The 21,776-nt window shown below is 37.1% G+C and overlaps 1 protein-coding gene across 1 annotated transcript; it reads left to right on the top strand.

Moving 5' to 3' along the window:
• Window positions 15,688–16,524, top strand: LOC109950814. The gene is made up of 2 exons (XM_020570947.1): window positions 15,688–16,209; window positions 16,288–16,524. The coding sequence occupies exons 1-2, from the start codon at window positions 15,952–15,954 to the stop codon at window positions 16,522–16,524; spliced, it is 495 nt and encodes a 164-aa protein (XP_020426536.1). The 5' UTR covers window positions 15,688–15,951.

The following is a 21,776-nucleotide window of genomic DNA, read 5'->3' as shown; positions in this document are numbered from 1 at the left end:
TTTGGCCTCTTCATCGACCACACGATTTCCTGACAGAGGATCCAGAAAATAAACGGTTTCTCTCTTTGCTCTTACAATCAGCAAGATCCAATGACGGCTGCACAAAATTAATATAAAAACGACGGTTATTTACAAAAACGACGTATTATAATATTTCACACGACGAAATAAAGTAGCAATCGACGACATTATACATTTATCACGACGATAAATAACTACCGACGTGGTTAGTAGTTTCAAACGACTCAATAAAATAAAACACCGACGTGGTTAGTTTATACGCTGTCATTTATTGAAAATCATAAAAACAAAATCCTGTTAAGGAGACTAACCCTGGATTGTAAGGCATCAGGAAAATCTGTTCACCGTCAGTCCTCTGAAGTCGAGCTGCTAGTAGGCGTGATCTGTCAACTATTGTGCCAGAGCTGGCACTAACTGTAGCAGGGTCGATAAAGCCAACCATGCTGCACATATTTGCTCGTTTCAAAACATCGTGTAAGTACCTAAATATATAAAATAATATAAACAAGTCAGCACAAAAAAACACACGACGGTTATGTATAACAAAACGACGTATTATAAAATTTCACACGACGTACTGAAATAGACAACGACGTTATAATATATTTATCACGACGGTACATACTAACGACGTGGTTAGTTAGTTAAGACGACGCAATAAATAAACCAACGACGTATTATTTTAGAATGACAAACCTCATATATACAGCAATGACAGTGGCTCCTATTTCTTCCATGCCTGCAAATTGTGTAATATCTTCAGGCAGGAGGAAGGTATCGCGCTCTAGACCAAACACCTCCTTATCAATTGTAAAGTGTAGGGTCTTATCCTGAGGCACGAGTGTCGTTTCCACATAACGACAAAGGGTTTTAAAGAAGATGGCGCCTCCATATTTGAATAATCAACAACTTTAATAACCTGTTTAAAGAAATAAAAAAAATGACGTGGTAATTCAATAAAAACGACGGTTTAAGGAATAAAACGTCGTCTGAAAAGAATTTAAACGACGGTGAAGAAACCGTCGTGGTGAATAATTTATTACGTCTTAAAAAAAATTCCGCTGTCTAAGTTGTAAACAAACGACGGTTTAAAGAAAAATATCGACGTCTGGAATTTGGAAAAATATCGACGTCTAAGTTGGTTCTGTCTCAGCAGATGATGAAGCAAACTTCATCTTCTTCGAAGGCTTCACTTGAGGAGGTACCATTCCAAGCTCCTTACCTCCATTTTTCTTGGAGCCAGAATCCTTACTTTGGTCTTGGTGAGAAACCATTTTTACAGACAAAACTGCAAGTGAAAATATTTCAGGAAAAGATTAAGAACACAAACGACGGTTATTAATAAAATACGACCTATGATATGATTTTAAACGACGCAATGAAATAATCTCAGACGTAATAAATGTTTAAAACCAAGGTAATTAAACAACGACGAAATAATTAACTATAAACGACATGATAATTAACTATAAACGACGAAATATTTATATAACGTCGTGGTATTGATGTTCACACGACGTCAGTAGTAATATACCGTCGTCTATATAAGGATCCGAAACCCTTCTTTCTTTCTCTGTGAATGTTTGATTGCAGATTTGATTTTTCTGAACCATGGTTTTTGTTTTCTAATTTGATAAAATACAAGGCCAAGAAAGAAAGTTTTGGAATCTTGTATAGACGACGATATTTTAATATGACGTCGTGGTATTAACATTCACACGACGTAAAACAATAAGATACTGTCGTCTATATTAGATACCAACCCTACTTTCTTTTTCTTTATATTTTATCAAATTAGGGAAAAACAAAAACCATTGTTCAGAGAAATCAAACCTGCAATTAAACAAGCAAATAAAAAAAAGACTATAATTTTAAAAACAACTTTGTCAATTTTCAGACGACGCTAGAACGACTGACGAACCGTCGTGGTCTACATATTTAACCACGTAAATAAGAAGCTACCGTCGTCTTATTTAGTTGAGGTAGTTGTCTTCAAAGTTGGAAACTTTCCCTCTTTGTCTGTATATTTTATCGAACTTGGAAAGAAGTAAAATGATTTTGGCCAGAAAAAAGGTAAAAAGATTTTTCAAACAAAAAACGTATGAGCATGCAAAACAACAACCAAAATAGTGAAAATGAAAGCTTACCTTTTGCGTGCAATGAAAGCAAGAGGAAGATTATGTTTAAGTTCAGATACGACGAAGAAGACGAGAGGAAGACGATGAGATACTCTGACAGTGCTCTGACAAGGAAAAAAGTCTAAAAGTTTTCTCTGGGAGATTGAAATTTTTAATCGGGTTTGAAAACAGCGCATGTGTATGTCAGGTAGATGAAAAGTTGCTTACATATAAAACCATTTCAAAAAAATAATACGGCGGTTACATATAACTTCGGACGTGGTAAATAAATACGACAGTAGTGTTGTAGGTACCGTCGTAGTAAACTCAAAAATTAAAGTACATAAGTAATAACTCGCGTCATGGTAGATTATTTAACACGTCGTTTTTATTAATGTACCGACGTGGATTTCTCTAATATACGTCGGTAATACCGACGTTGATTTTACAATTTAAACGGCGGTTTGTTTGTAAGGACCGCCGTTGGTTTTAAAAATTTATTCTATAAATTTGTCGCTTTCATTCATTTTCGGTTTACATTTAGGGTTCCAAGTTCTTCCTCAGTCTCTCACGTCTCAAAGACAATAATTTGGATGTCTTTCTCAAAGATAAATTGAGCTTACTCGCATCAAATATATGTCCACAAGAAGAAGCTTGTCAACTAGCCTTCTCACTTCCTTGATCAAGCCTGATAGGACACTTAGTGCTTCTGAATACTCCTTGCTTTCCATCAAAAGAGATGCAAGCCTGGCCTCCACTCGCTGTCGAAGGAAAGTTCGCTTCTCAGGGAAATCTGCTTGATTTTCTTGGCTAAGAAGATCCGTCAGATTTGTGATAGCCTCTTCCTTTATCCGTAGAGCTTCAGAAGAAGAAGATGGGTTTCAAGAATGCGATAAAGAATAGAAATGGCTTCAGATGGCCTCTAAAGCATGAGCAATCGAATCAGTATTTGCTGGGAGATATGATGAAGACATTGTCAATGCTTTGAACTATACAAGTCCTGCAGAAAGATAAAGGACCAAACTGTTAAAGAAACTGAAACAACGGCGGTTTTCTATTCTACCGTCGTCTTTTCTCGTCGTCTATATTAAGGTAAGATGGCGGTAGATTTATAATTACCGACGTAGATTATTTTGTTAAACGTCGTTAAGTGTACTACAACTGACGTGGATTTTATTTTTAAATTATAAATAGAGTTTTTTTTCCCGAATTCTTTCAGTTTTAGTTTTCAATTACAAAGCGTGATAAATAGATTTTTCTTTCCCGAGAAAATTTAAAATGAGGGAAATTAATGTTCTAGAATTTGTAAACTAACACAACGCAATATTACTAACCCGAGGAAATTATAAATAGATTTTGCTTTCCCGAATAAATTTTAAATTAATTCAGTTTGAAACAACGACGGTTTTTTGTTATGCCGTCGTTTTTAACTAACACGACGCAATATTTGTTTTGCGACGTGGAATCTTTTCATTTAACGTCGTTAGGTTTAATATAACCGACGTGGATTTGAATTTTTAAATTATGAATATAATTTTTTTTCCCGTGACCTTTCAGTTTATTTTTCAATTACAGTGCGTTATAAATAGAGTTTTTTTTTCCGGAGGAAATTTAAAATGAAGGAAATTAATGTTCTGGAATATGTAAAGTTTCTTTTTTGGATGATAGATTTAAATAAAATAAGAATATAAAAACAACGACTATTTTTGTATTACTGTCGTCATTTTTCGTCGTCTTAAGTAAGACTAAGACGACGCAATATATTTGTTGAGCGACGTTGATTTGTTTTTTAAACGTCGTTAGGTATAATATAACCGTCGTTGAAAATTGTCTCTCTGATTGCAAATTTGCAACGACGTTAGGTATAATATTTGTAGATACACAAACGCACACACATCATCAACTTCCAAAAAATTGTCTCTCTGATTGCAAATCTGTGTCATCTGTTAAGATTATGATGTGGAACAGAGTTCCATCTGGTAAGATTTCGTAACCCTTAGGATCTCAGACAAATCTGATTATGTCGGCGGTTTTCTATGTAAACCGTCGTGGTTATTTTAATTCTTGTCATTAAGTAGATCTACCGACGTAGGATAAGAAAATCAAAGAAAAAAATTGTTAACAAAAATTCTTATTAAGACGACGGTTTAAATTAAAGGTACGACGTATAAAATGAATAAATACGACGTTAAATTTTATTGTACGATTTAAAGATAACGTCGTAGAACTATACGAGAATGACGTCGATATATTTATATTTTCCGTCGTTGTACATTAATTTAATATGGCAATATTTTGTATTTTAAAGCCGTGGATTTGTTTGTAATTATACGGCGTCTTATACGAAAACCTCGTCGTGTTATTTTATGAGTAAAAACGGCGGTTTTTATTGAAATCGTCGTCTTTACTTTCTACATCGATCGATTCATAACTTCTGCCGTTCTTTGTTGGCATTGATTTTACACTGCGGAAATCTGTTTCAAATAGACGTCGGTTGTTTAATTAGGAACGTCGTTGTTTTTGAACAGCCATTTGAATCTCCATTTTTTAGTTGTCTAAGGTTGTATTACACGACGGTGTTTTTAGAACCGTCGTCTTTTTAAAAACCACGACGGTTTTCACTTAGACCGTCGTTGTTTTCTGGTCGTCTTTTTCACTTTTTATAGTAGTGTTTTCTGCGATTCTGTACTGTGTTCTGTTTTTAACGTCAGTTTTCATGCTGTTCTAGTTTGTTTTCTGGTATTTGGTCTAAATAAAAGTTGTGCGTTTCTTTGTCTATTTTCTGAGAATATAAGGCTTGTCAAAATCCATGCAGTACTTTAAGAGATAATTGTTGAAAACTGATCTGAGGTCGAAATTGAAAAGAAGCAGTTTTTTCCGAAATGTAAATTCTAGTTAAAGCTATTACTTTTTCTTGCTAATAGAGATGTATATGCCATGTTTTGATCATGAATGCTATACTAACGCGTTGCCATGAAGGGTTATTGGATTATAATCTTTGCACTTCACAATACCATACTCGTAATGTTTTGGTGGACAAAGTTGCTATACTCGAATAACTGTGAAATATTAGTGGAGACTACCTTTGTGAGATAATTGAACCAAAAGCCATTCTTTGAGAGGGTTTTTATTGTTTCTATTCTATAAACACTCTTTGATTTTATTCTTAATTAGATTGCTCTCATTAGGTTTGTATTGGAGACTAAAGAATTTTCTCATTTTTGTAGGTACGTCACTTCCAAGTTGGATGTACCATGAGAGATGATGTTAGGCTATGCATGTTTTCACCTTCAAAAAGACCTTTCACCCAACCCTTTTGTATGCATCGTTAACCCCTTTGTAACCAAATACTTAGCCTTTCTTTCATTACCCTTATTATCTTTTGACCTATATAGCCCGTTTCTAAGCCATACCTTATAGCTTAGGATATGCCAAAGTGATGAAAATAAGAAGGTTGAGCTCTATTACAAAGAATTGGCGTGTACCGAGGTATTTGTGCAAAATTGCAGCAAAAAAAAAAAGTATTTTGCAATTCAAAAGAATAAAAGTTCAAAATCACTCCAAATGGAGTAGGAAACATGCATAATCCCTGGACGCTGAGTATTACAAAAAGTTCAAAAAGAGCTGTCCGTGTATGTGATCATGAATAATACTTTGGTATGTTCCAAGTTTTTGTTATTCCTTTCCTTTCTTTCTTAACCTGAACCTGGCTTTTCATTACAACCAAAGTGAAAGACCTAACTAATCTTTTGGGAAATCTTACTTGGAGGTGAGGTATTTACTCTAGTTCTTAGTATTCGATCCTTTTCATGAGACATTATTTTCAGAAATTGACATTCTTCAAGCTAAGCATATGTGTTAATATTTGATTTCCATTACATAACTTCATACACATATGTGACATTTGAGTGTAAGCCTAGGATTTTGAGAGAATATATATATATATAGAGAGAGAGAGAGTGATATCCGATGAGGATTAGAGTCAAGGCGAAATAATTCCATGGCGTTCGAGTGTGGTTGTCTTTAAGCATTGATGTTATGAGTTTTGGTATTACACGTACACTATGATGCAATTTACTCAGAGTGGCATATCTTTAGTGATGCAAATGTGATTGGCATGCATTGATTTTTATTAGCCTGTTAAAGTGGTGTCTTTAACGACTTTGTTTTGCAGTTAACGTTTGTGGGTATCGTGATTGGTAAACCCTCAGGAGACACAACTCCTACTAGGGACACCTAGAGGTTTAACGGCTTGTGGCACATGCTAAGTACCATCGAGTTTACCTGCGAAAGTGGTTTAGTTAGTTTTTGTTTTGTGTTTGTTTTAATTTCTAATTTTGCTCGAGGATTAGCAAAAGATAGGTTTGAGGTAGTTTGATAAGTGTATTATTTCCTATATTTTTATACCTTTTATATATAGGTTTTGTAGGGAAAGTTAATTAAAAAGAGGATTATTACTTTACTTTCCTTATTTTCAGCTATTCTGCGCTCTTGGAAGGATTTCAACTGAAAGTCGACTTTTCGAATGAATTTTAGTGCAAGGCCAATTGTAGAAGAAAGTTAAGACATTGAAGATCATTGTATCAAAGTTTCATAATTTTCTACTGAGCCAAATGCTCCAGACCTGCAAGTCAAGACAGCCTAAGTTGAAATCCCGTTAGAACTGCACTGCTGTGGAAGATTGAAGATTTGAGTAGTTTCCAATTTTTTCTAGTGGCATGTATATATGCTTGGAAAGCTTAGAGATAAAGCTACGTTTTTCATATTTTTTCAGAATTTTCTAGGAAGTGGAACGACCCCAAAACGTGCATGTAACTTGGCTGACGTGTTTCCTAGTCAAAAAAGGATTCTTTCCTAGTTTGTTTCCTTAATTGTTTGAGATTTTGTTTTGCTTTAGGAGTGTTTTTCTAGAACTTTTTAGAGTAGGGTTTAGTTATGTTACACTATATAAGGTCACCCTAAGGATCTCTTCAGAGGATGATATTTTCTATCATCTTCCTATATACAACTTTCATACACCACAAATATATCGGAGAGAGAGCCAAGAATTTGATGTCGCTGTGTTGCTGTGGAGAATGTCTTTGTCTTTTTACTTTAATTTATTTTTATATTACTCCATTTACTTAAGTTTACAATGTAAATGAGGAAGTATCCCCCATTTGGATTCAAATAAAAATACTAGAAAATCAAATTCCTACCAAATCAAAATATGAAAAATCATTTTTAGTGCAAAATACGATTTAGGCTAAAAATGATAGCTCATTAAGTCAATATATACTTCATACTAAAATCCCATCAAATCAAGTTTTCTTATTTGATGGGTAAGGAATAAAAGCAACCAAAAATTATCTTGAGAAAATGATTATTCCGAAAAATCATTTTTCATACTTAATCAATTTTTCACCTCCGCTAAAAAAATTTATGGGTCCGCCACTGCCCGAGAGGGACTAACATGACTCATGCAATTTTCTTGCAGGTTCTCATAGAACTTAATGGGTTCACTACTACGTTTTACTATTTGTGCGACAAACGTTTGCGCGACGAATACATGTTTGTCGCGCAAAACGCAATAAAGCGACGCAAAAAATCCATCGTCGCGCAAAAAATTTAAAACTTGCGCGACCAAAGTTTTCGAAGCGCAAAACATCTTAGCGCGACATAAAAACAACTTCGTCGCGCAAAGGGGGGGAAAAAAAACCCGGGTATTCTGTTGGTGCCAAATACTTGCGCGGCGAGAGCAATCGTCGCGTAAGAAAACATAGCGCGACGATGGTATACTTCGTCGCGTAAAAGCGAGGTGATTTGGCTGCGAAAACTCTTGCGACGACAGGTTTCGTCGCAAAAGACAACTTAGCGCGACGAAACCATTTATCGTCGCGTAAGAAAACAAAGGATATTTATAATTTGGCACCAAAATAATTGAGGGGGGATATTTTATTTTGCACGACGACATATGTTTCGTTACATAAAGCAGATGTCGGTACATTCTTGCGCGACGAAGAATAATTGTTACGCGACGGAATTTTGTTTTTGGGCAACGAGGACAAGAATTTGCGCGACGGAATCTTGTGCGACGCAGACATCTTACGTCGCGCAAAAGTTTTTTGTCGACAAGCTTTTACGCGACGGAAAAAACTCGTTTTGTGCGACGAAAAAAAGGTTTTTGGCGACGGTATTTTTTGGAACGAATTGTATTATTCGTCGCGCAAAGTCCTTCTTCTTCATATCAGTACTCTGCCATTGCAGAGGCAGAAAGGAAAAAAATTTCCTTTCTCCCTCTCTCTCAACCTCTCTGCTGCTGTCTCTGCTGGAAATTCAGTACGTTCATCAGGTAAGTATTTGTTGTCATTACTTTATAAGTATTAATGTAAATTCGTACTAACGCTATTAATTTTGTTCTCGTTAGGGATATTTGTAATTAGCGATTGGTGGAGAACGATTGACACGGTATTTTATTCGTTTTATATATTAAAAATATTAAAGTTAGTTTGTTATGTGTACATTTTTTTTTTGAAGTTATATTTATATTATGTTGTTAAATTGTGTGTGATGTAGCACAATGTGTTGTGATGTACGAAGTTAATTGAAATTAACTTCGTACTTTTATTTGTATGTTTAGTAACATTTAGCTTCCCGTTCGAGATTAGTTGGATTTCGTACATGGATGCGTAAAGCATGACTGCGGTCCAATTAATTCTTGAATTGTCCCACTATTTGGACAGTTTGGTAATGCATAGTGTGGTCACGTAATCCACGGCTATAGGATTAGGTTTCGATTGTGGAGATTTCGATGTCATCTCGGTACGTTCTTCATGTGGTACGTAGGTATTAATACCTATGCCCACCTCAAAAACTGTATCGAGATGCTGCCGAAATTCATCCATGTCGAAATCTAATCTGATGTAGCCGTAGGTTACGTGACAGAACTATGCATTCCCGAATGGGATAGGGCCCTTACCGGAGGCATAAGGTGACATTATAACTTCGTATGAAGTTGTTGTGATTGTTTTGTTGTGATTATGGTTTCAGGAATTATGAGCAGAAGGTGGATACAGAACCCGAATAGATGCTCAGACGAATACTTGGATGGAATCGAGGATTTTATTGAGTTTGCACGTAGACACAACCCGGGTGCAACTAGAATCCGATGTCCTTGTAAGAGGTGTAATAACACGTTGTGGGAGACAATTGAAAATGTTGGATTTCATTTAGTAAGGAATGGAATGATTGAGAGATATAGCATTTGGAACCTTCATGGGGAACAATTAGACCATGCTTCGTCTTCAAATGCCACAAGAATGGACAGTGTTGAACCTATTGTGGATCCTAATGATCAAGTCATGGATATTATAGAGGATGTTTTTCCATTTGCATCGACCAACATCAATCACGAAAGGGAAGATGACGTGCCAACACCAATAGACAGCGTGAAGTTTGAACAATATGAAAAACTGTTAAAAAATGCAAACCAAGAGTTATACTCGGGGTGCGAGAGCTTTTCCGTTCTCACGGCCATTGTAGAGCTAATGCACGGAAAAATAAAGTATCGTATGTCGAACCTGTGTTTCGATTACTTTTTGGGGGTTTTCAAGAGAATGCTTCCGATGGACAATTGTTTGCTGAAAGATCACAAACACGCGCAGAAGGTGTTGAATGGTCTTGGATTGGGTTATGAAAAAATTCATGCCTGCAAAAATAATTGCATGTTATTCTACAAGGAGCACGAAACGTTGGATACATGCCTTATATGCAATGAGTCGAGGTTCAAAATGACATCTCAGAATAGAACGACTAAGATCCCACAAAAATTCATGCGTTATCTGCCCCTGAAACCTAAGTTGCAGCGATTGTATATGTCGACGCACACTGCAACAGACATGAGATGGCATAAGGAAAAACGGATAGACGATGATGTAATGCGGCATCCTGCAGATGGGGAGGCATGGAAAGAGTTCGATCGAACGTTCCCCGAGTTTGCTGATGATCCCCGAAATGTGAGATTAGGACTTGCCACTGACGGATTCAATCCGTATGGGGTTCTAAACCAACACCACAGCACTTGGCCGATTTTCGTATTCCCATATAATTTGCCGCCTTGGAAATGCATGAAAAAAGAATACATGATGATGACTGTTTTGATAACTGAGGATCCTGGGAGGTCAATCGATGTTTACTTAAGGCCGCTGGTTGATGAGCTGAAGGATTTATGGACAAACGGTGTTCGCACGTACGATAAATCAACTGGGAAGATGTTCACTTGCGGGCAGCAGTTATGTGGACTGTGAATGATTTTCCAGCATATGCAATGGTTTCTGGGTGAAGCACAAAAGGTTATATGGCATGTCCTGTATGCAAGGAAGATGTAACTTCTGGTTGGCACGCGGGAAAAGTTTGTTACCTTGGTCATCGGAGATGGTTGCCATGGGACCACGAGTGGCGGGAAAAAGATAAAGAGTTCGACGGGAACACAGAGCGTCGCCTCAGACCTTGAGAATGGTCCGGTGATGAGATCTTGGAACAGCTTAACCATTTGGATTTTGCTCCGTTCGAAAAAACAGTTAGCCGGACCAGACCTTCGACACATATGAACTGGACTCACAAGCCTATGCTTTTTGAGCTCCCATATTGGTCAAAACTCAAATTGAGGCACAATCTAGATGTGATGCATGTTGAGAAAATTGTATTTGGCACATTGGTGGGCACCATTCTAGATATCGAGGGCAAGACAAAGGATACAATCAAAGCCCGTCTTGATTTGGAAAGAATGGGCATACGAAGGGGATCATGGATGAACAGGGACAGTGATAAAGCAAGAAGGGATCTTGCATTCTTTTCTATGAAACTGAATGACAAAAAAGAGTTTCTAAAGTTTGTATCGTCTGTAAAGTTTCCTGATGGGTATGCTTCTAATATCACACGTTGCGTGAATGTTGACGGGGGTAAATTTACTATACTTAAGAGCCATGACTACCATGTGTTTATGCAACGCCTACTTCCTGTGGGTATTCGACATCTATTTCCGGAAGATGTTGTGAAGCCAATCATGTTGTTGTCCAGATTTTTTTCCCAACTGACGGCAAAAACATTGCGAAAGACAGACATATTGCAGTTGCGCCATGACATTGTCCAAGTCCTATGCAAGTTTGAGATGATATTTCCTCCAGCTTTCTTCACAAGTATGATGCACGTGATGGTTCACTTGCCAGAAGAGGCATTGCTTGCTGGTCCTATCAACTATCGCTGGATGTATCCAATAGAAAGATATATAATCCTTTTCGTTTGTGTATGCATCATTATCACAGGCTTGCTAATTTGTATCATATCGTTTTATTTTGACAGGCTTCTCAGAGAGCTGAAAAAAAGTGTACGCAACAGGGCGAAGCCCGAAGGATCAATTATAGAGGCTTGGGTTCAATATGAGTCGCTTACTTTCTGTGGAATGTATTTAAAAGATGTGGAGACGGCTTTCAATCGTCCTCAGCGTAATAACGACGGAGGTATGAGAGAGGAAAAACTTTCTGTTTTTGCCCAAAGCGCATGGCCCTTTGGAGATCCTGGACGAGGGGAGTCATTTTCTAGAAATGACATGGAAGTAGCGCATTGGTTCGTATTGAACAATTGTGATGAGATAATGGCATACTTAGATGAGCATGAAGAGATGATGAAGCGAGAACATCCATCACATTTAGTTACCCAGAAACAGCGTGAATTGTTTCCACAATGGTTTTTGGAATCTGTAAGTTATAAGTGTTTTGTATTTCACAAATATAAATTGTAGTATTTAATTTTATCAGACTAACATGTGAATGGTTTTCTATTATATTAGGTGAATAAGTTGAAATCATGAAATTCCCCCACTTACAATGATGAGTTATATAACTTGGCCTTCGGCCCGATTCGCGCTGAATTGTTTTCGGGTTGTTATATTAACGGCGTTAAATTTTTGGGGGTTGCACGAGATGACAAGTTGTGTACGCAAAACCGCGGTGTCCATGTCCCAGGTGGAGGCGAAAGTACGAACATTGATTTCTATGGCAAACTCACAAATGTCGTTCAATTGCTTTACAAATATCGATACCAAGTGATCATCTTTAAGTGTCGATGGTTTGATAGCAACCCAAATAGGCCGGGAAGGGTTAAAATCAACCATGGCTTACTATCTGTGAACATTAACAGAACTTGGTATGATGACAACCCTTACATTTTGGCGAACATGGCAACACAAATTGTGTATCTAGATGACCCTCAAGCCGGGAGCAATTGGAAAGTTGTTCAGAAGATGGATCATAGGAACGTGTATGCTATACCAGAACTAGACCTAACTGACAACGACGTCGACAATGTGGCTGACCAACGTTTAGAATTATCAATGGAAAATGATGCGGAAACACTTCGAGATACACATGTTATACAAGAACCTTTTCAAATACAAGGAGTGTCTTCAATCGAAATACCGATTCAGTCAATTACAATTGACCTCGGGGATCTTCCAAGATTCGATGTTGCAGTGGGCCCGAGCAGCGAAGATGATGTAGTTATAGTAGAGGAGGAGGAGGAGGATTGGGAGACTGAAAGTGATGATAGCGACGATAACGAAAGTTATTATAGTTCAGATGATGAATAATTAAATTTTTTGTAATTTTATTATGTTAGTGTACAGACTTTGTGTAATACAAATGTTTGAATATATGTAGTTGTTATATCCAAACCTTATATATGTGGACAACTGAAACATTATTCAAATAAATTTAGTTATAAAACATTGGTAAATCAATATATCGAAATCCTTTTAATAATAAATTTTAATTTTTTTTTGACAAAACACATTTACAAAATGAAAATGATACAAAATTTGTTATAAAACATTGATAAATAAATATATCCAAACATTTTTATACAAAGTTTGAAAATTATTGACAACAAACATTTTTCAAAACTGAAAACCCTTGCGCGACGAAGTAAACCCCGTCTTGCCATGTTTGCGCGATGAAGTAAACCTCGTCGTGCAAAGTTTGCGCGACCCAAAATACACTAGTCGCGTGAAGTTAAAAAATTGCGTGACAACGTGTCGTCCGTCAAGCGATGAAAGTTTGCGCGACGATAAACATATGTTCGTCGCGCAAATATATATTATTTTATAATATATATTATATATGCACATATATATTTGAAATTGACGATCGAGTTAGTTCATTGTATTCATATAGGGTCATGGAGTGTAGCTGTAAAAATTCATCAAAATCGGAGTTATAATAACCGTTAAATCATGAGTTTTCACTTATAACCGTTCAAAAGTTTTGTCCCGTTACTTGATCTCTGAATGTTTGATTTTTTCGCTTTTTGGGGTCTAAGATCTCGAAGTACAAATAAACAAGTTTGACGGCTGGATTGCTGAAACTATTTTCATAGAATGCGTTTGCCATCAAAACCATATATTCACCAACAATGAATAGTTTACTTATACTTTCGTTAAATATAACATAACATTATGTCGTATCACCCTAGTGTAAACATCTGAAATTGAAGATCAAATTCAGTAATTGTATTCATATAGGGTAAAGAAATGTAGCTGTAAAAAATCACACAAATCAGAGCAAAAATAACCGTTAAATCATGACTTTTTATTTAGAACCGTCGACAAGTTTCGTCCTGTTACTTGATCTCTTAATGTTTTTTTTTTTCGATTTTCGGCATATACGATCTCGAAGTATAAAAAAATAAGTTTGCCGGTTGGATCATGAAAACTAGTTCCGGGTTTAGGGTTTCTGCGGTTTAGGGTTTAGGGTTTGTGCGACGAATAACTCTCTTTGGTCGCACAAAGCCTCCATACAACGGTCTTGCGCGACAAATAAACGACTCGTCGTCGCGCTTCCTCCTTCAACACTTGGTCACAAATATTTTCGCGTTTACAAAAAGCTGACTTGCGCGACGTTTATCATATTCGTCGCGCAATCTCTCCACAATAAAACCAAAAATGTTGCCGTTATTACAACAGTGCGCGACAAAGTATAATTGGTCGCACATAGCCTGCATGGAACAGTCTTGCGTGACGAAACCAATGCTGTTCGTCGCGCGATATCAGCCAGAACTTTCACCTTCCACACTCTTCCTCCTTGGACACTTAGTCAAAAAATTTTGCGAGTTTTTGTGCGACGGTCCACGTATACGTCGCGCAAGTTCTCGCCCGCTAAACCCTAGGTCCCAAATTTTGGCGGACTGCCAACATTGCGCGACGACATGATGCGTTATGCGTCACGTAAGATCTCAATCTCGCCCGCTAAACCCTAAATCCCAAATTTTGACGGACTGCCAACATTGCGCGGCGACAGGCTGCGTTGTGCGTCGTGCAAGATTTCAATCTCGCCCGCTAAACCCTAAACCCCAAATTTTGGCGGACTGCCAACATTGCGCGACGACAAGCTGCGTTGTGCGTCGCGCAAAAACCACCCTTTTACCAAATTTTGGCTGATTACGACATTGCGCGACGGAACACATACTGTTTCGTCGCGCAATAGTCATTTAAAATTTCTTGCGCGACGTTTTCTTACCTTCGTCGCGCAAAAACGAAGAAAATTTCAGAAACCACGCGATGGCCTCATTCTTCCCCAGATTTCAGAAACTGTAAACCTCTTCGTCTCTCTCTCCGCCGTCAGCTCCGCCTCCTACCCCGGTGCATTTGGTCCGCCCCGCCACAACGGTGGTACCCCGGAGCTCCCCCGCCCTCATCGTCGAGCCAGCCGCCGCAATTTCTTCGGTTTTCATCGAATCTGCGCCGCCGTCGATCTCTCTCCTCCGGCGACCAATTCCGACACCTGAGGTATGGTTTCTGTCCTATTTTTGATGCTTTAGCTGATGGTTGGGTAGGATTTCTGAAATTGTTGCAATAGGGCAGTGAATTTGAAACCCTAAGTTTCGGTCGGTTTTTGATTTTCAATTCCGGCCACTTCCGGCCATTTTTCGGGTTATGTCCGAGAACAAAAGTGGCTCCAATTGATGTTTTGAACCTAGGGTAGGAACCTTGGCCCTTAGTTTTTAGAATTTTCCGGCGATTGGTATCGCTTTGGACACCCGCGCTGTCGGCGCGTGGGGCTTCGCGTGGGTTACTGTAGCCACCTGAATTAGGTCCCAGTGCAATCCTGTAGTTGTCACGAGCGCGTAGGTGTTTTCGGATTGGAATTTGGTTACCGTTTGCGTCTCGAACGGATTTTGCCTATTGTGCGATTTCCTGGGTTGTTATGTTCAGACCGTTGGGTCGAACTCAAACTCACGTATGGTGTACCTTGTATTTCTTGGATCGTCTAGGATTCGACGGATCGTGGATCGGAGTCCCGAATACTCCGAACTGGCAAACCCTAGGTCAATAATCTGAATAAAATTGTATATGTTTTAAAATATTCGTATATTTTATTAATTTGTATGTGTATTAATGAAATTGTGCAGATGTCAGACCTGATTAGACGTCGTAGGGCGGTTACGACCACGCAGAGTTCTGAGCCCTCGACTCAGCCGACATCTGCTGCCACTGCTCCAGCATCTGCTGCCACTGCGCCAGTATTGATGGACCACTTGGCAGTTGGACCTGCGGGGTCCCAGGCGCCTGCCTCATCAGCGTCATCAGTGGTGTAGCCTGTTAGCGCCAGGCGGCGTCATCGGCCCGCCAGCACCACCGACACCACATCCACTAATGCGTCGGGGTCACAGCCAGGTATAGCTTTCCTTTTTCTCCAGTTAATTTTCTTTTTTATTTCTTGTTTTTGTTTTTGTTTTTGTGTGTGTGTATTTTATTGTTAAATTTGTTATTTATTTAACATTCATGTCATCTTTCTTTGCAGCCAAGAAGAACACTCGAGGGCCGTGTCGGCAGTTGAAGACGGCGAAGGTCACCTGGGTGACCAACAGTCGTATCAACATCGGATACGACGAGCGACATCGGGCTACACCGACGGTGGAGTTGCATAGCTCCTTGGCCCACGACATTGGTTATGTGATTCGGAGCTATTGCCCGATGCAATGGAAGTCTTGGAAGGTGATGCCTGACGAGACCAAGACTGAGGTTCGCGGCCAGTTGTCGGTATGTAGGCCTTTTCATTCTTTTTCTTTCAAACGTTATATTTATATTATTTAAATGTATGTAATTAATTTATTGCAGACGAACTACAACTTGGAGGACCTTGACGAAGAGTCGTTGGCGTACGTCAACAGACTCTTCTCTGAGAGGTACAAACAGTGGAAGAGCGACTTGCACCACCATTTTGAGGCGTTTGTTGATCCGCAAGTCGCTCTTCAAGAGGGTTGCCCGAAAGAGCTTGAGGCCCTGGAGGATAGTTGGGCGTGGCTCTGCGCTCATTTTCAGGCGCCCGCTTTTGTGGTAATTTTTTATATTTAATTTTATTTTCTTACTAATGTTTTTTTAATTTTTTATATTTAATTTCAATTTCAACTAATACGTTTTATTTTTTGTATAACATAATAAAGCCAAAATCAATAAGGGCAATAGGAAGAAGAAGACTCTTCTCCATCATTCGAGTTCCAGGCCCTTCTCGTATAAGATGGATGCACGACGTCAGGTAATAATAAAATAATTTTTATTTAATTTTTACTTTTTCATTATTCTTTAATTTATGTTTTCGTACTAATATTTTTCTTCTTTTGTTCAATTTGGGGGGGTCCAAATTCCCAGAGATCGATGTCTTTGGCGACGTTTATGTTCGACCTGGGAATGAGTTGGCCGAGTCCCTTCATGTAAGTATTATTTAATTTTAATTCTTATGTTACGCATTCAACTTTAAAGGTTATTATATGAAGGTTTGAATTTATATTTTATGTTATGCTAAACAGACGACGATGGTGGAGAGGAGCCAGTTGGTTCTTCAGGAGTCCGCCTCCCAACTTCCTCCTGATACTCCGATCGAGTCTGTGGATCCTCCACAGGATGCTGAGTTTCAGATCTTGACGGAGACATTGGATCAGACTCTAGGGAGGAGACCGGGGACATATTGTTAAGGGATGGGGAATGCCAGGCGGAGGGAACCCAGACCCCGTTCATCAGCGCAGTCAAACAGTCAAGTCACTGCTTTGACAGCACAGGTGGCCACTCTTCAGAGTCAGATGTCGATCATTCTGCAGTCCCTCGCACAGTCCGACATTCCAGTCCCGCATTTTGATGCGCCGACCTCCGAGCCCGTCCATCCCGAGCATCCCCACCAAACGCCGGCCCCTGTAGACCCCCAGACCTCTGCACCGCATGTGCCAGATGATAATGTAGATTTTGGAACATTATTCGATTAGTTTTTTTATTTTCGTAATTATTTTTTAAATCTTTCTCTTGTAGCATACATTTATTTTATATAATAAATTTGTTATTGACTTCAATTTTTTTTATTATTGGAATTTCATTTTATTACCCAAAAAAAAAAACCAAATTTATTTTTTTATAAAATAAAACAAAAGTAATATTATAATTATATAATAAATGTATATATTAATTTTGCGCGACGAAAGCTTTGTCGTCGCGCAAATTTATATATTCCGAAAAAATAATGTTTCATTTTTTTAAATACATATAATTATTTTTGCGCGACGGACGTTTTCGTCGCTAAAATGGATTTCCGCGACAACAGTATTGCGTCGCGCAAATTTTTTGGGCATGTATCGCGCGACGAAATTTGCCGTCGCGCAAAAGGTTACCCGAATTGCGCGACGATGAACTCTTGGTGCCGCAAATGTCTATGAGACGTATTGCGCGATGAAAATTATTCGCCATGCATTGTTGTGGCGACGAATCTACTTTCGTCGCGCGTAATTTTGTGCGACGAACGTTTTCGTCGTCTCTGAACCTTTTGTGTAACGAAGGATAACCGTCGCTCAAAATTGCGCGACGAGTGGTAGAATCGGTCGCGCAAAGTATTTCTTCACGATCTTTGCGCAACAGATAACGCGCGACGATTTTTATGTCGCGCTTGCATTCGTGCGACTATATGTTAGTCTGCGCGACGAAATTGGATTCGTCACGCAAATACTAAAATGTAGTAGTGGTTCTTGATTTTCTAAATCCGCTGCTCGAGAGAGAATGGGTTGTTAATTAAGAATACTTGTGGTTGAGCCCGAGAGGGGATATCGAATGAATTAGGAGAAACCAATTGTCAACATGGGTAGTAATTAGGGTTAATTGGCTATAAGAATTAAATGGAATTGGTTACGGTGAAATCGGATGCGCTAGTGTCTCATCATCTTGATTTTCCAACATTAATTAAATCGCTATTTTTCATAATTATTTTAGCTTACTTAAATCAATCAATCTTCTTGATTAACTGTTCAAATAAATTCTAAATTAATCATAATTGGTAGTTAATAGGAAATTACAGTCACTGTGGGACCGACACTCTACTTATTTATATATCACTTGTACGAATTGTGCGCTTGCAATAATTTCACAACAGAATAGAACATAGTGCATCTCGCTCATCCCAGAGGCCTTTAATAAGCACCAATGTTCATACTTCCTTGGACACAACCATGTATCTATTGCTCAATGTGGAAGAGGTGAACATTGTTCTTGTGAAAAAGTGTTCCTTCAGGTCATTCCAAATTTCACAAGCAACATCAATGTAAGCACCAATTTCATCTGAGTTGAGAAGCCAAGACTTGTTGCAGCAGTTTCATTGTTGGTGTTTTGTGGGGGAGGCGTTGAGTGGCCTTGTGATGGTTCCATCGATGAAGCCCTCTTTGTTTTTAGCATTGAGGGCCATGGACATAGTGCGGCTCCAAGTGTATTTTTTTTATTTATTGAGTTGTTGGGAGACAATAACAGCTCCAGGTTGATCGGAATAGTGGAGATAAATAGGATGGCTGGGATCCTCATATTTGGTCGTTGCCTCAGGTTTGACAGAGGGATTCTTGGTGTTTTCCTCCCCCATGGATGTTATCAAAAGGAAGGATGACGACTAGGGTTTAGTGGCAAGAATGGTGGTTATCAAGAGCCCTATCGCTCTGGTACCATGCAAAAGACTCAATAGTCTGTGAATGAATTGGTGAATATTATTGAGTAGGATACTAGTCTTTTAATACAATAGTAATAAATTGAGATTCGACCCATAAAATTCATTTTTAATCACTTACAGCCTTTTATTTATTTATTTAAAATTCTCAATTTTTTCAAATAAAATCCGATGATTAGGATCCAAGTAAGCAAATTACCTAATCTAGCTTAAAATCTGATTTATTATATTTTTCGGATTCCAAAACTACCCCTATTTACAAATTAACGTGTTAATTGGGAGGGGGGGACGTAACTAATGACACACGTTAAATTTGGAAAGATCTCCAAATTGTTGTAATGGATGTAGGAATTAATTTAGAAACTTATTTGAAATTAAATATTAAATTCAACATTAACGTATTAGTAATCTATGAGTGATTAACGCTTGGTTTATTTAATAAAAAAATTATGCTATTTTCCTTTTATGAATTATACTACTAATAATCTATTTTATTATAATTTAATGAATAATAGTGTACATTCTGATTATGTTGAAAAATAATTTGATAATCTATATATTTTTTGTTTTATGAAAAATATTTTTTTAAATGAACCTATTTTTTCTCTAAATAATGTACCTTTTTTTTTTTTTACTCTAAGTAATGTACCTTTTTTTTTCTCTAAATAAAGTACCTATTACTTGTTTTATGAAAAATAATTTTATCATCTTTTTATTGTTTGTTTTATGTAAAACAATTTTTTTTAAATGAACCTATTTTATCTCTCCAAATAATGCTACTACATTTGTATATAACATTCTCATACCATCTTATGTGGCAGATAAAGTGGACAACCACATCAATTAAAACGTGTCAATAAATTATAAAATAAAATAAAATGTTAAATTAAGAATAATGCTACTTGTACCACATTTTTATACCACATTATGTGTCAGCTTAGGTGTTATTGCCATGTCAATTAAATAGCCAAATATATTAAAATTTCTTTTTAATTTTCCAAATGTAATTGTGTTACTTAAAACTTATTACCTCTTCTTACTTACCCTCTCTCTCCCACCAACCCTTCCATCGGAGGAAATTTTCACATCTAGAATAGAGGGAAGAGAAGATCTGAACTAGAGAAGTTCAAGAATTCATATGGAAACAATATAAAGTAATTTTCTTAATTCAAGGTAGGGTCATTATTTTGAATGGAGCCCCTTGACACTTCTTAGGAGTTGTCCACTTTACTTTGGTTCATAACAATAGATTAATAAAATTTATTTAGATTTCTTTTAGTTTATATCAATATATTGAGAGATCTGGATTGTTGTTTGTGTGCCAAAGAGGAAGGGAGTGGAGTGTAGCTGGAGCGGCTGTGGAGAGGCAAGCATCAAACCCTAGGGTAATTTCTCGATAGTTTTTGTTTTTGTTTTTTAATTTTTTGTTAATTAAAAATAATAAAAAGAAATAATAATTCGAATCACCTTAGATGATGTGGGTGGATGTCCACATCAACTGTCACATAAGATGGTATACAATTGTGGTATAAAAAATATGGTAGCAGCAGCACTACCCTTAGATTAATTTAATTGATGTGGTTGTCCATCTCATCTACCACATAAGATGGTATGGGAATGTGGTATACAAACATGGTAAGAGTAGCATTACTCTTTCTTTTTCTCTAATAATGTACCTAGTAAAACAATGTACCTATTTTTCTAAATGAACCTATTTTTTCTCTCCAAATAATCTATCTATTTTTTCTTCTCTAATCATTTACCTAGTATAATGAACCTATTTCTCTTTTCAAATAATGAACCCTTTTTTTTCTCTAATAATTTGCCTAGTATAATGAACCTATTTTTATCTCTAAATTTTGTATCTATTTTTTTCTCCAAATAATGTACCTATTACTTGATGTGTGAAAAATAATTTGATAATCTATTTATTGTTTGTTTTATGAAATTTTGTTTTAAATGAACCTATTTTTTTTCTCTAAATAATGTACCTATTTTTTTCTCTAATAATGTACCTATTGTAATGAACCTTTTTTTTTCCCCCTTCTAAATAATGTACCCATTTTTAATTTATGAAAAATGTGCAGAAATTTCAATTATACAACGTACCTATTTTCTTGAAAATAAAAATAAAAATTTTTATATTATAAATAGTACCTATATTTTATTTTGTAAATAATATATCTATATTTTTATAATTATGTACCTAATTTTAATGTATGAAAAATGTACAGAAATGTCAATTACGAAAATAACTGACTTTTTTTTTGTAAATAATGTACCGATATTTATATTATTTTTAGGGAGCTTTAGTTTTAAAATTGGTAGCCTCTACTCTTCAAATTGGTGAGGTTGAAGGCCAAAGAAAGAGCAAAAATCCAATTGTAATTACCAAAACTGCAATGCAGTTTCTGAAACTGCAATGTAGTTTGTGCAAAACTAAAATGTTGAACCTGTGTAAAATTTCACTGAATTAAAGCTTAAATGGTATTGTAAAATATCATATAACAGTGACGGCACCAACCATTTCCAAATCAAGACAAATGCATAGTAAGTGAGCTTATACCATGGAAGAGTCATTTATTTCATACAGAATAGCAAGCTCTCAGTAGACATAAACAAGGAATAAAAATGAAGCAAT

This window comes from Prunus persica, chromosome G8, assembly GCF_000346465.2.
Source record: "Prunus persica cultivar Lovell chromosome G8, Prunus_persica_NCBIv2, whole genome shotgun sequence".
Taxonomy (NCBI): Eukaryota; Viridiplantae; Streptophyta; class Magnoliopsida; order Rosales; family Rosaceae; genus Prunus; species Prunus persica.
This window is presented reverse-complemented; position numbering and strand designations above follow the sequence as displayed.